Consider the following 13,190-nt stretch of genomic DNA (forward strand, 5'->3'; position numbering starts at 1 on the left):
TTTTTTTTTTTTTTCTTTTTGTATTTTTAGTAGAGACGGGGTTTCTCCATGTGGTCAGGCTGGTCTCAAACTCCTGACCTCAGGTGATCCGCAAGAAGTGGGCCTTTTTATGGGTCCAGCAACAAACTCCCCACCTCCCAGGAAAGGTTGCTTCCTGGCATCTATATAACCCTTTGTGTCTCAGGCCTTTATTGTTTTTTTAATTGAAACAAAATTATATACATGTGGTTAAAAAAAGAGAGAGAGAAGGGCCAGGCGCAGTGGCTCAAGCCTGTAATCCCAGCACTTTGGGAGGCCGAGACGGGAGGATCACGAGGTCAGGAGATCGAGACCATCCTGGCTAACACAGTGAAACCCCGTCCCTACTAAAAAATACAAAACACTAGCCAGGCGAGGTGGCAGGCGCCTGTAGTCTCAGCTACTCAGGAGGCTGAGGCAGGAGAATGGCGTGAACCCGGGAGGCGGAGCTTGCAGTGAGCTGAGATCAGACCACTGCATTCCAGCCTGGGTGACAGAGCGAGACTCCGTCTCAAAAAAAAAAAAGAGAGAGAGAGAGAAGAAGAAAACGAAAAAGAGTAAACAGCAAAGAGGGCAATCAATAAAACATTTGGCTTCCATTCCAAACCTCTGGACAGGTTTGTGTATCCGTCCAGAACGCGTATATATTATTACAAACATACACAAGGGGCATTTCTTTTTGAACACAAATGTCAGTATTCCTACCACTCTGTTTACCATTCTAGACTAACTTGGACTTTGTTCCCTATCAGGCGAGATTAATCCAACTAACTTAATTAAAATCAAGTAGGTTTTAACAAAAAAGATTTTAAAGAAATCAATATCCTCTCCAATAGGTTATTTCTGTCACGATTTAATTAGCTTTCTGTTGCTACCAAGCCTTGTATCATATAAAGCAGTGGTTCTCAGGCCGGGTGCGGTGGCTCACGCCTGTAATCCTAGCATTTTGGGACGCCCATGCGGGAGGATCGCTTGAGCCCAGGAGTTGGAGACCAGCCAGGGCAACATAAGGAGAGCCCCCACCAACACCCCCCCAACCCACCACCACCGCTCCGAAAAGCAGTGGTTCCCAAACGTCAGCAGACATTGGTATCATCCAGTGGGCTAGTTAAAACAGAGTCTCTGGATTCAGGAGGTCTGGGGTGGGGCTTGAGAATTTGCATTTCCAATAAATTCCAAGCCCGAACTCCAGGAAGACAACCTACATTCCGCGCCTGGCGCAGCCCAGCTACGCCACATCCGTCCTAGGCCCCGCCTACTCTGCGTCCCTAACAGCCAGGGACAGGCTAGAGGGCGCGCGGAGTCACGTGAGTCGAGCGAACTCGCGCGAGAGTTTGTATTTCTCGCGATACTTCACCGTCTCTGTCTTTTCCTCCTTCCAGTGCCCGGCTTTCCTCCCCTCCCCCTTCGCCGCCGACCGAGTTCTTCCTTTTCAGACCGAGTCGTCCTGTTGTCGCGGAGATTTTCTTTCTACTGTTGCTGCTGCCGCCACCCCTACCACTGGGCTCATTTGCCCCGACCCCTTCCCGCCGCCCCGCCCCCAGCCCCACACAAGGTAACAACCCCCTCGAGTAAGAAAGTGAGGCCTGGCCGGGCTCGGGTCCCTCCCGAGGTGAAGCGGAGGCCCAAGGCCGAGGAACCCGCCTCGCCGGAGACGTCCAGGCGCTGGCCTTGGAGCCCGGAGCCACGGCCGTCTCCCAGCCAGAGCTGAGCCTCGGCGGCCCGGCCGGCGCTGGCCTCCGTGCGGCGGCGGCAAACACGGCCCGCAGGGGACCGGGTCGGGTGGGGCTGGGCGCCGCGCGGCTCCGTGTGGAGCTTGCCTGTTGGAGCGCAGCGGGGCTCCGGTGGTGGTCCTGGAGCTGGCGTTTGGATTTCCAGGTCTGAATGATCGAGTTGTGGCGGGCTTTGAGGCGCTGCGTGGCGGGGAGGAGAGCAGCCTGGGTCGCTGTAACTCTTGGGGGCCTTTTCAGGCTCCCAGCCTTTGGTTGGACGGGAATTTTACCAGAGAGAAGGGTCCTCGGAAACGTCGTACATTTGCTTATAAACCATCAGAAAAGGTTAATTAGTGTTTTATTTTCAGGAAACTGAGTGAGCTGGGTTTGGCGAAAGGCTCATTCCTTTGAACGCCTAAATAGGAGAGTACCTGTGCTGTTCTTTTTGCTGAAGATAATGCAGCGATAAATAGTTAAGCGACTGGGCGAAAGATTTTTGTTCTGGAGACGCACTTTAAATACACTCAATTGAATAGTTCACGTAAAGTTAGTTGTTTGTGTAGTTAAGTTAAAACGTACTTGTTTGACTTTGGAAGCGTACTTTAGTGCTTAAAATAAGTATTTGGATTGTTTTGAAAGTTTCGACTTCTCCAGCAGAGTAGTGCTTTTAAAAGATAACGTTGATTATTGAGCCGAATTCAGCACCTACCCTGTGGATAGGAGTTAAAAGAAAATTAGAAATTTCTTTGTATCTGTATGCTTTTTTAAAGTATGGACTGTATCTCAAGTTTATAATCTTAGGAAGTTGTTGCCTTTAAGTTTGTGGTTTAGGTAAAGTATAAACTGAGAGTAAAGGTAATGGTGGTGAATTAAGCTGCAGTGTTAGAAGGAGTTGGAGGCAAAAACTGGTAATTCAGGCAGACAGGGAAGTTAGTTTTTAGGCCTTGATTTTTGGTTCAGTTTTCATGGTCTAACCCTTTTTATTTTCCCCAGATGTCAGAGGATTTAGCAAAGCAGCTAGCAAGCTACAAAGCTCAGCTCCAGCAAGTTGAAGCTGCATTATCTGGAAATGGAGAAAATGAAGATTTGCTAAAATTGAAGAAAGATTTACAAGTAAGTATGGGTAGGCAAATGTAGTTTTTTCTCTGGTTTTCAAATTATTACTTGAATCCCTAAGCACCCAAAGCGCCTTTTGAGGGGTTACACCCCACCCTGTGTATATAGGTAAATTGTGTAGGTACTGTGGTTTGTAGGAGTAGGGTTGTTTCCCCAGTTCTCAGGTTTCTGTACATCAGAGGGAATGACATATTGTTCTTTGTTATATAAATCTTGTGTACTTACATAATTTTTAAAAACAAAAGTTGGTAGAAATTTCTAAGTCTGTCAGATTTTCAAGACGAGAGGTACATGTAACTTCACAATGAAAAATACTTTTATTTTTTAAGACCTGGAAAATGAAATTTAGTTCAAAAGTAACAAAGATTGAAGGAGAAAATAGAACCTTAAGATTCCTTTTACTACCACAAGATTCTTTGAAAATGCGTGACTTTTTCCCCCCGCAAAACTTGTGGGTTATATTTTGTATTGAAAACACACTGCAAAAATGCCTAGAGAGAGACATGTGCTCTGTATAATTGTTACATAGATGTTAGGACGTAAGGCTAGGTTTTACAGTAAAGTTGTTGACACTTGGGGAAATTGAAGTATGTGGTGAAAAGGAGATCTTTGTCATGTTCAGTAGATATGAAACCTTTTTTTAAAAACCTGCACTGGGATTTCAAGACAGAACCATCATAGTAAATACCATTTGTTTCTCAGGACACTGGACTGATTCAGAAAATGCCATATATAATTTGCAAATATATATGACTTTTAAGAGCTTCCTTTAAATTCTGAACCTGATTTTAAAAGTTTCAAGGGTGTTTTAATTAGAGATTGCTTTACTAATTGAGTACTAAACTCGAATCTGTATCCTGTCTAAAAATTCTTTCCCTCCCTTTATTATTCCAGTGTCCATTAAAACTATTACTATTTTAGGGATATCACAACTGCAAACAAACTTAACTGAAATGGGGTCCAGATTTGGGATTCTGGAACTGCTTATCTGGGCATAATTAAAATGAGTTGAATACTTTCAAATTCTAGATTTAGAATAAAATTGCAGTAGTATGTTATTTTTAAACACACACAAACCATCTGGGATAATTTCAATATGAACAAGACCCCTCTTCGATACGTGGAAGCCAGGCCTGTGGGTTTCAGGGTGCCAGTCAATAAGAAAAAGATGTTTTGGGAGCATTTTCTCCCATTCCCAGGCCCTTAAGTGAAAAATAACCCAATGGTTTGCCACCTGTCCATTTGATTTGCTCACATGTTGTGAGTATACATTGAAGATGAGGCAACAGAGGTACACCGACCTTTTCTTACACTCTGTAAAGCACTTTGTTTGCCCCAAAGAGAGATGCCTCGACTACCTTTACCAACTTAAGCAGTCCTTTTTTAGGAAAATAAAACATTGAGTGCCAGTGTTCTGTATTTTGCTTCCTGGGCAGTGGGAGGAGGGGTATTTGTTGAACTGGTTGGGTTGGGGAAGTTGGGAGTGGAGTTAGAAATAGCATTATCATCAGGTCTTTTTAATATTTCTACATTAATTCATCATTAGAGTCTGGGCAGAACTGCCTTACCATGTCATGATCATTGTAGTGGAAAGTACTGTAGGGGGAAACCATTGTGATAAACATTGTAGTAAGCCCCTAAAAGGCTTGCCTGCGGGGGTTCAGTTAATAATGACCTGGAAATCGTTTCTCTGTAAAGTATCCTCTTTTCTATAACCATTTAAAACAGCACTGTCCAGTAGAACTTTCTGTGATGATGGAAATGTTCTATATCTGCTATTCAGTACCATAGCCACTAGCCACATTTGGTTGGATATTTGAAATATAGCTAGGTTTACTTAGGAGCTGAGTTTTTAATATAACTTAATTAGCCACATGTGACTACCATATTGGATGGCAAGAATTTAGAAGTGTAAGTTCTCATACTTCAGATAGTAATAACAGAATGTTTTTCCTGACCAGTCTTGATCAGAGTTTCTTCCCATTTTATTCTATCATTAGAAATTTGATTTTGGTCAGTAGATAAGGTCTGTTTTGAATTGAAAACTACTCAAAAATGGAAACCATCTTTTAAGATGAGGTAATACTCTGAAAAGTATTTGGCTGTATGCTTCCACCCCGTAATTGTTGTCTCCATTGAGACTATCCTTACAGCTTCTATTTAGCTATGGGGGTTCCCGTGCTCATTCACCTTTTTTCCTTCTCTGCCTTCTGGGATGTATCTCGTGCTATGGGTGTTTAATTCAGCCTGTTACATTTGGTGAGAAGTCTGTTCGGACTGATTTTGTGGCTTCCTTATATTATTTTTTGACCATATGGTTTCTAATTTCTTGTGTTTCTCTGTAGAAATAGATCCTTATCCTGGTTATTAATTTGTTTGCCCTTTGATTTATGACAAAATACTTTTTCTGCATCTTTTCAATGACTTCATTTTGCCAGTAAGGTTTCTATGTTTATCTCTTTCATGTACTGTCTTTCATAGAGACTAAAGTTATTCAACAGGCAGCAAAATCTACTAAAGTCCTGCCTCTCTTTTTTCACTTAAAAAAGTGGGTGTAATAAAATCTAGGCTAGCTAGCTGACTAGCTCCCCGGGCAGTCTATGATAATCACAGATAGTCAATTTATTAGGCTGTTTTGCTGAATAAGCTGGTTCTAAAGGAGGCAGGGGTCAAGTCACTTGTCTCATATATTACAGTGGCTCTCTGCATCCCCGAAACGCCTTCCTTCAGTAAGCAGAGTGCTTGAGTGCACCCCCTTTGACCTGCTGATATGTAGATCACAACACCTGATGCTTCCTGGAATTGCCGATTACTGTAACTGCTGCCCATCTGTCGATGAAGGAGCAGTTTCAGAACTCAGACTTGAGGGAGGAAAAGTAATTAATGGTATGTACCTTCAAGAACCCCCTCATACATAAAATAGTTTTTCTAATACTTTGGTCCATACGCACATGTGAAGAATAGAAATTTAGAAGGTTCTTCATAGTTCGTTGGGAGGGTTTTGTAAAACCATGGCAAAGTTAAAGGACATGAGGAGTAAATGCTCTGGATTTTTTCTAAAAAAAGATTTCAGCACAGGCCTCTGAATTCACTAATATGCACAGCTTTTCAGGACCCTTTTCTTTGATGAAATATATTTCTTTAACAAAGTGTATTTGGAAAATAGTTCTGACCTAAAAGAAATAGAGTTCTAAATCTGAAACCTGCAAGTGCAGAATTCATGTCTGTGCTTAAGTTAAATGATCCTTAGGTGAATCTGGAAATATTTAATGATAGAGATTTGTGTAGGCTCTTGAGTCCGGCTTACTGGATTACATTCCTACCCCTAAAAGTGGTTAAAAGTAAGACCAGATAATTTACTCTTCTTTTGTGTACTACTTGATCCAGTTATTTGGAAGTTTCTTTGCTTTATTTGCAAAGGACTGTGTAATTAAAGAGATCTAATTAATGGCTAGTTGGCAACTAATAAAACTTAGAGATATTATTCCTACTAAATTTTTAACTCAAACCAAAGTGTTGTATTTATTTATTTATAAAACTAACCTTTCTTGAAGAGATTTAAGACTCAAATATTAGTTTTTTCAGAAATAGCCAGGAAGATTTAGAATCTTTAGAAGAGAGGTAATATTTAACTTTCTTGGCTACTGAATCAGATTTACTATTATGAAACCTCAGTGGGAACTAGAAGAAACTCAGTACATAGTTTAACTTTGTTCATTTTTCTCCCCAAACACATAGTATGATGTTTTAAATGCAACAATGGGTGAACAGCTACGCCAGTTCTTAGATCAGATAAGATGCATAGTGTGGATCTTCATTAGAGTAAAAATGTAGTAGATAGGTAGCGGAATCTGTCAGTTTGTACTATTCTCAATTTTTTAGCCGTCCCTACACCAAACATCTTTGAATGAAGCCAATAATGTAAGCCTGAATTAGAAGAAAATATTTGCCACACAGAAAGGCATTGCCTACGTGTGTTACCTTTTTTCCCCCCTTTTAAATGAAGCTGTGCTGATGTGCTTAACATTAAGGTATGGAACATTTAAAATCTAACCTGGTAATTTGGTTACCCAGATGGGGTGAGTTTTACAATAATTGAATAGGAAGACCACTGGTTTCTTTTACATATGCCTGTAGTAGTTTAGTTGAGATACGTATAAGTAGGAACATTTTTGTTACTAATAAAGCTGCTTCAACTGTTTTGGGATTGTTTGGCAGTTAATACTGCTGAGTAATGCCCTATAAAACAGTACAGTTGCATAAAATATGTTACAATAAGAATATCTAATTCAGTCCCTCATACTTGACTTTCTCATCTTTAGAGAGATCTATTCAGCTAAAATAGGCACTTAGAAATAATGCATGGTATAAGCTCAAGTCTTACATTTTCATTAGCATTTGTGGTTAAGTTGAAAGGCAACTATATGGGCTTAAATCACAGCTCTACCACTTGTAGAAAATACTGTATCTCAGTTTCTACATGGGGTAATCACAGTACTTGCTTAATAGTGTTATGAACTGCAAATGAAATATATGTAGAGTACTTAGTGCACAGTATGAAAGCTGTCATCAAAAACAAAGTTGACAATGAGAATTACAAAAATAATGTTGTGGGTTTTGTTTTTCTTTTTTAGGAAGTTATAGAACTAACCAAAGACCTTCTGTCAACTCAACCTTCTGAGACACTTGCAAGTTCAGACAGTTTTGCTTCTACTCAACCTACTCATTCATGGAAAGTAGGAGACAAGTGTATGGCAATCTGGAGTGAAGATGGACAGTAAGTGTAGAAAAAAAAACCCTAACTGTAACATGAAATAATAAAATACAATGGTAAGAAGTTTTTATTCAGTTTTAACTACCCTATTTTAATCTTTACTTCTATTAGGCAGTATGATTTATAGAGCCAATTTGATTCTTGGGTGGTTGCCATTAATACAGTTTAGTTTTAGCTTTAGATTAAGTTTCGGGGATAAGAATGACTTAGATTCTAGAGGAAGGAAAAACGGGACAGTGAATGGGTGTTTTCTAAAATAATCTGAATTCTTTTCTCCTGAAATTGAAAATTGAGTTGAACGGCTGGTTTTTCTGAGAATTCTGTGAAGAGCATACACTGAAATCATTCCTATAAGAAATATCTTTTTGCTGGGTGTAGTGGCTCATGCCTGTAATCCCAGCACTTCGGGAGGCTGAGGTGGGCGGATCGCTTGAGGTCAGGAGTTAGGGAGCTGCCTGACCAACATGGTGAAACCCCATCTCTACTAAAAATACAAAAATCAGCCAGGTGTGGTGGTGTGTGCCTGTAATCCCAGCTACTTGGGAGGCTGAGGCATGAGAATTGTTTGAACCTGCGAGGCAGAGGTTGAAGTGAGCCGAGATTGCACTACTGCACTCCAGTCTGGGTGACAGTGAGTCTGTCGCAAAAAAAGAAAAGAAACCTCTTTTCTCAAAGACATTAAAGCACATTGGGTAGATACGTGCAAGAGACTTTCCCAGCAATATTTTGATTAGGATGTCTTTTTTTTTTTTTGATAAAATCCAACTAACTTCAACCACTCTTTTGTATTCTCTTTGCTAAAACAACCATTTGGTTATAGAAGTTTCATTATAGACACATGTAATGATTGTATCACTACAGTATAAGTCTTGTAGGCTGAGTACTAAACCTTTACTCACCTGCTTACAGCCATGATATCTTTACAGGTGTTATGAAGCGGAGATTGAAGAGATAGATGAAGAAAATGGCACCGCTGCAATCACCTTTGCTGGTTATGGCAATGCTGAAGTGACTCCACTGTTGAACCTCAAGCCTGTAGAAGAAGGAAGGAAAGCAAAGGAGGACAGTGGCAACAAACCCATGTCAAAGTAAGTGACTTTGATTTTTCCATTTTAGGTGTAATCTTCCCCATTTGGATACTTGAAGTAGTCTGCAGAGAGAATCTATGCATAAGAAAGTTATAATACTGTTTTACTGTTGTTTTGAAGATTAGCAACAAAGGGTCAACATTGTCTGTATAAATGTGCCTAAGTGAATTTTGATTCCCATTTGGGCATTCAGTAAATATTAAGAAGATACTATGTACAATGAACATCTTCCCAGCATATTTTGTAAGCCAGGTGCTGGGGCTACACCACAGGAGACCACCTCCGCTGAGTTTATATTTAGAGAAGAATCTCATCATTAATGAAGTGCTTTAATAATAGAGTGTAAACATTACAAAGGGGCTATAACAGGTACTGTAAGAGAACAAGAGGTACTCAGCCTACACTTTTATTAGGGCAGATTTCTTTGAGAAAACGACATCTAAACTGAGATTTGAAAAGAATAAGAGAGAACCAAGTACAAAGCTACAAGGTGATACGACTTTGATCTGGGATTGAATTCTTTGTTATAATGAGCACTATGACCTTGGATAAGCTGTTTAACTCTGTTTCCTCTGTAAGATAGGGGCCGTACGTACTTATTGGGTGTGAGGATTCAAATGATAAGTGTTAGTAAAGCTTGTAACAGTTCTTTACATGTCGTAGTAAGAGCTTAGTAAGTTTTTTTTAAAGAGGGGGTGAGCACGTAAAAGTAACAAATCCCTGTGGTAGAAATTTGGGACTTGGAAAGTGGGTGGTCTGAGAAGAGATTAGAGAGGTAAAGTCCAGAACATAAAGAGCTTTAAGCCACTGATAACATTTTAAGTAGAGGGAATATGATGTGATCACATTTGAGCTTTAGAATGATCACTGTCAGTAGGGAGAGGCAACTACTGCTGTGATCCAGGTATAAGATGATGGCCTGAACCCAGGGAGTAGCAATGGGAATGGGGAACTATGCAGTTTTGAAAAGTAAGAGGCAGAATTAACAATATTTTGGTGAACTGCATATTTGCCACAACTTAGTCTTTTGATTTGTCAAGAGTTTTCAAAACTTAAGTTGCTACATATTCATATTGGAATATGCAAAAATTATATATTAACGTAAGCATCCCAATAAAATCCAATTCTAGAACAATTGTGTGTGTGTGTATATATATATATATTTATGTCTTCGTCATCTGTGTAAAAAGCCATAGCTTCATGGTGGTAATAGTACCAGGGAGTCTAGATAATGCCCCTCTTAAAGATCTTTTTTTTCATCCTTTTGGTGAGAAGTCAGTGTTAACTGAGCAGAAATTATTGGGGATTTTAGGCTCTGATCCTATTTAGAACCTTACTTAGAATGTTTTTGAAACCCCCAGGTGTTTTGTTTTGATGAGAATTGTTAGCTATGATTTCCCTTTGTGCTGCTGCATTCTTCCAATGTAGGTAAAATATTTTATCTGCACTGAATCTCTTCATACATTTTTTCTAAATGCCATACTTGTTAACTGTGTCTATTTGGAAGTAGATGAAGGCTTAGATACCCATTAATACTGAAACTCAACTTATTCCTAAAACTGGCAACAGCTATACAGAAGTAAAATAGAAAGTCATAGTTGAGGCTGGGCACAGTGGCTCATGCCTGTAATCCCAACACTTTGGGAGGCCAAGGCAGGTGGATCACTTGAGGCCAGGAGTTCAAGACCATCCTGGCCAACATGGCAAAAACCCATCTCTACTAAAAATACAAAAGTTAGCTGGACATGGTGGCATATGCCTATAGTCCCAGCTACTAGGGAGGGTGAGGCACAAGAATCTCTCGAACCCAGGAGGTGAAGGTTGCAATGAGCCAAGAGTGCCACTGTACTCCAACTCCAGTCTGGGTGACAGAACAAGATTGTCGCAAAATAAAAAAATTTAAAAATCATAGTTGGAAGTTTACTTTATATGGGTAAATAGATTACACTTATGTTTGAAAGCTCCCAAGGATGCTATTTAAAAAAAAAAAAAAAAAAAAAAAAACCTTGCTTAGTAATTCTGGGTGATTGGTACTGATTTTAATGAGTTAGTACTTTTTATTCATAGAGCATTGTATATGTTTATTTGATTTTTTTTTTTTTCCGGCACTGCCGGTGTCTTCAAGGAAGTCATTCTTGTATAATAAGTCTTAACAGTTGACATTTAACTTTTTTTTCATGCAGAAAAGAAATGATTGCCCAGCAGCGTGAATATAAAAAGAAGAAGGCTTTGAAAAAAGCTCAGAGAATAAAAGAACTTGAGCAGGAAAGAGAGGACCAGAAAGTGAAATGGCAACAATTCAACAACAGAGCCTATTCCAAAACAAAAAAGGCCAGGTTGGTAAATCTTTTATGACACTTTGTAAATTTGAGAAATGTAACTGTTATTAACTTTAAAATGAAAAGAGAAGTATGTAGATTTTTTAAAAGTATGATTAACTCAGATTTTGCATTCAGAATCCTTGTTGATGCTCAATTTAGCTTATTGAAAAATGTTAGCCATCATCTCTGCATAAAAATATTACAAATGAGAGAATTTATATCAGGAATTACAAAAGGTCTATGTTCTTTTCCTTTAATAAACTAATATTTGAAAAAATGGTTGCTACTTAGAGGCAGTGTGCTTAACTCTACCTGCTTTGTTAACATGCCTTCATGCTGGGCATTACTGGTAGACTTTATTTAAAAGTGCATTCAGTTTCCCTTGATACACTTATCTTTCTAAGTGTGTGTCAGGTAGAAAAAAACTGTAGCATTCATATAGGAAGTTGAGAATAAGGATAGCCTGACTTTCACCCATGTATTACTTGTCACTCCCATCAAGGTAGCCCTTCCATTGATGGACATGGCTTCTGGAAAGAAGTGCTTCCTTTTCATAAAGATGTTTATTTTGTGACAAATAAAGGCCAAGGGACTTCACAATTTAGATATCATAACAGGCCCCACAGTAAACCGCAACGGTCAGAGTTTTAATCATGCTAAAATGGCTCGCTCACAGCTGAAGTTAGGATTTGAGTTTGCAAAACTAAAATTTTGAGGTATCAGAAGGCAAGTGTCAGAGTATTAGTAAGTGTCTAATGATATTTTCCTCAACTTAGAAGTTAGAGTAAATGGCTTCCAGCATGGGACCACTTCTGTACCCATTTTTTAACACTAAACAAAGGCAATATGCTTTTCTTCTTTTAAACATTGAAACCAGAATATATTTTAATATTGCTTAAAATTTGAAATTTTTTATTTTTTCCAATACTAATAGGAATGGTTTCTGTTTTCTTTCCCCTAGGTAAAGAGGAGTATTTTTGCTTCACCTGAGAGTGTGACTGGCAAAGTTGGAGTAGGAACTTGTGGAATTGCCGATAAACCTATGACACAATATCAAGATACCTCTAAATACAATGTCAGGCATTTGATGCCTCAATAATCAGAAAAACTATTGGATTTCATCTCTGCAGGGCTTTACATTTACCTTTTTATCCTTATATTTTCTAAAGGTAAATTATTTGTTAGATGAGTAAGCAAGATACCATTGTCGTCCATTGGTTGACTTGAGTAGATATGAACGTGAAGATTGCATTTGATACTGCTATTGGTTTAACTTTTCTCATTATCAGTACCGACGGTTTCCCTCCAAAGTTTTGTTGAATAAACAACTTTTGTAGACTGCTGGTGTTCATACAGCACTTAGAGTAATATGATTTCCTAATATCAGGTCAGGCCACCTGGCTTAACCTATGTATGTACTTTTTCGTAAGTTGTAATTGAATTTTCAGATGACTTTGAACTTGACACATCTCTGGCAATTCATTGGAACACCAAGGCAAAAAACACCCAACCTGCTAAAGAGATCCTTTCATTTTTCTATTTTCAACTTTAAAACTTAGCTGTCGTTCCGTTAAGCCCTAAGATAGGTTAATTTGTAAAATGGCAAAGTTTGTTTTTGAGTGTTTTTCCTCAAAAAACTTGTTTCCTAGGCCTATTAGGCCATCTCCTAATTGGATCTGTTTTATTTTTATGTACTCTTAAGTTTCTGTGTAAGAAACCCTAGAATACTCCCTTTTCTAAAGGTGTTTTTGTTTTTTGTATGTTTGCCTTTTTTCCTTGTTTTTTGTTTTTTTCATTTCGGCAGTGGTACCAGTTTTGGATGTGTAATGTTTATATGTGGAGAACAAAAAGCCTGATGTATACGCCCTGTAATACGTGTAATCTATTTTTGTAAAAACGCAAGGCTCAAATTAATGAACAGAGATACTGAATGTTCATCATTAAAAAGTTTCTTGTATTTTTGTGCATTAATCTGGACATAAATTTCCCATGTAATATTATGTCATTTAGCTGTTTGTAATTTTTGTTAATTAATCGAGTCTGCATTTGTTGGTATAAATGAACATCAACAGTTATCCTGAGTTGAGTTTAAGCCAAATACATGCATAGAAAAGGGTCTTCTATTAATGGAAGAAGGTAATTTTTAGGATGTGTATTATTT

The 13,190-nt window shown here is 38.8% G+C and overlaps 1 protein-coding gene across 3 annotated transcripts; it reads left to right on the forward strand.

Annotated features, from left to right (window-relative positions):
* The first annotated feature begins 1,349 nt into the window (after nucleotides 1-1,349).
* Nucleotides 1,350-12,387, forward strand: SMNDC1 (survival motor neuron domain containing 1). 3 transcript variants are annotated; one of them, XM_017887178.1, is made up of 6 exons: nucleotides 1,350-1,573; nucleotides 2,724-2,843; nucleotides 7,481-7,623; nucleotides 8,547-8,708; nucleotides 10,892-11,048; nucleotides 11,991-12,332. In XM_017887178.1, the coding sequence occupies exons 2-6, from the start codon at nucleotides 2,724-2,726 to the stop codon at nucleotides 12,126-12,128; spliced, it is 720 nt and encodes a 239-aa protein (XP_017742667.1). In that variant the 5' UTR covers nucleotides 1,350-1,573; the 3' UTR covers nucleotides 12,129-12,332. The 3 variants fall into 3 exon arrangements, with proteins under 3 accessions (XP_017742667.1, XP_017742665.1, XP_017742666.1); XM_017887176.1 differs by having other exon boundaries at nucleotides 1,354-1,573; nucleotides 10,892-11,044; nucleotides 11,991-12,387; XM_017887177.1 differs by lacking the exon at nucleotides 1,350-1,573 and adding an exon at nucleotides 1,591-1,896 and having other exon boundaries at nucleotides 10,892-11,044; nucleotides 11,991-12,387.
* Nucleotides 12,388-13,190: the final 803 nt, after the last annotated feature.

Source organism: Rhinopithecus bieti, unplaced genomic scaffold (assembly GCF_001698545.2).
Source record: "Rhinopithecus bieti isolate Rb0 unplaced genomic scaffold, ASM169854v2 scaffold_13348, whole genome shotgun sequence".
NCBI lineage: Eukaryota > Metazoa > Chordata > Mammalia > Primates > Cercopithecidae > Rhinopithecus > Rhinopithecus bieti.

Excerpts from the sequence above, each read along its gene's own strand:
- SMNDC1 (XM_017887178.1), top strand. The coding sequence starts at position 2,724 with ATGTCAGAGGATTTAGCAAAGCAGCTAGCAAGCTACAAAGCTCAGCTC. Across the intron at positions 8,709-10,891 it reads GGCAACAAACCCATGTCAAA|AAAAGAAATGATTGCCCAGC; the intron begins GTAAGTGACTTT and ends TTTTTCATGCAG. Across the intron at positions 11,049-11,990 it reads AAACAAAAAAGGCCAGGTTG|GTAAAGAGGAGTATTTTTGC; the intron begins GTAAATCTTTTA and ends TCTTTCCCCTAG.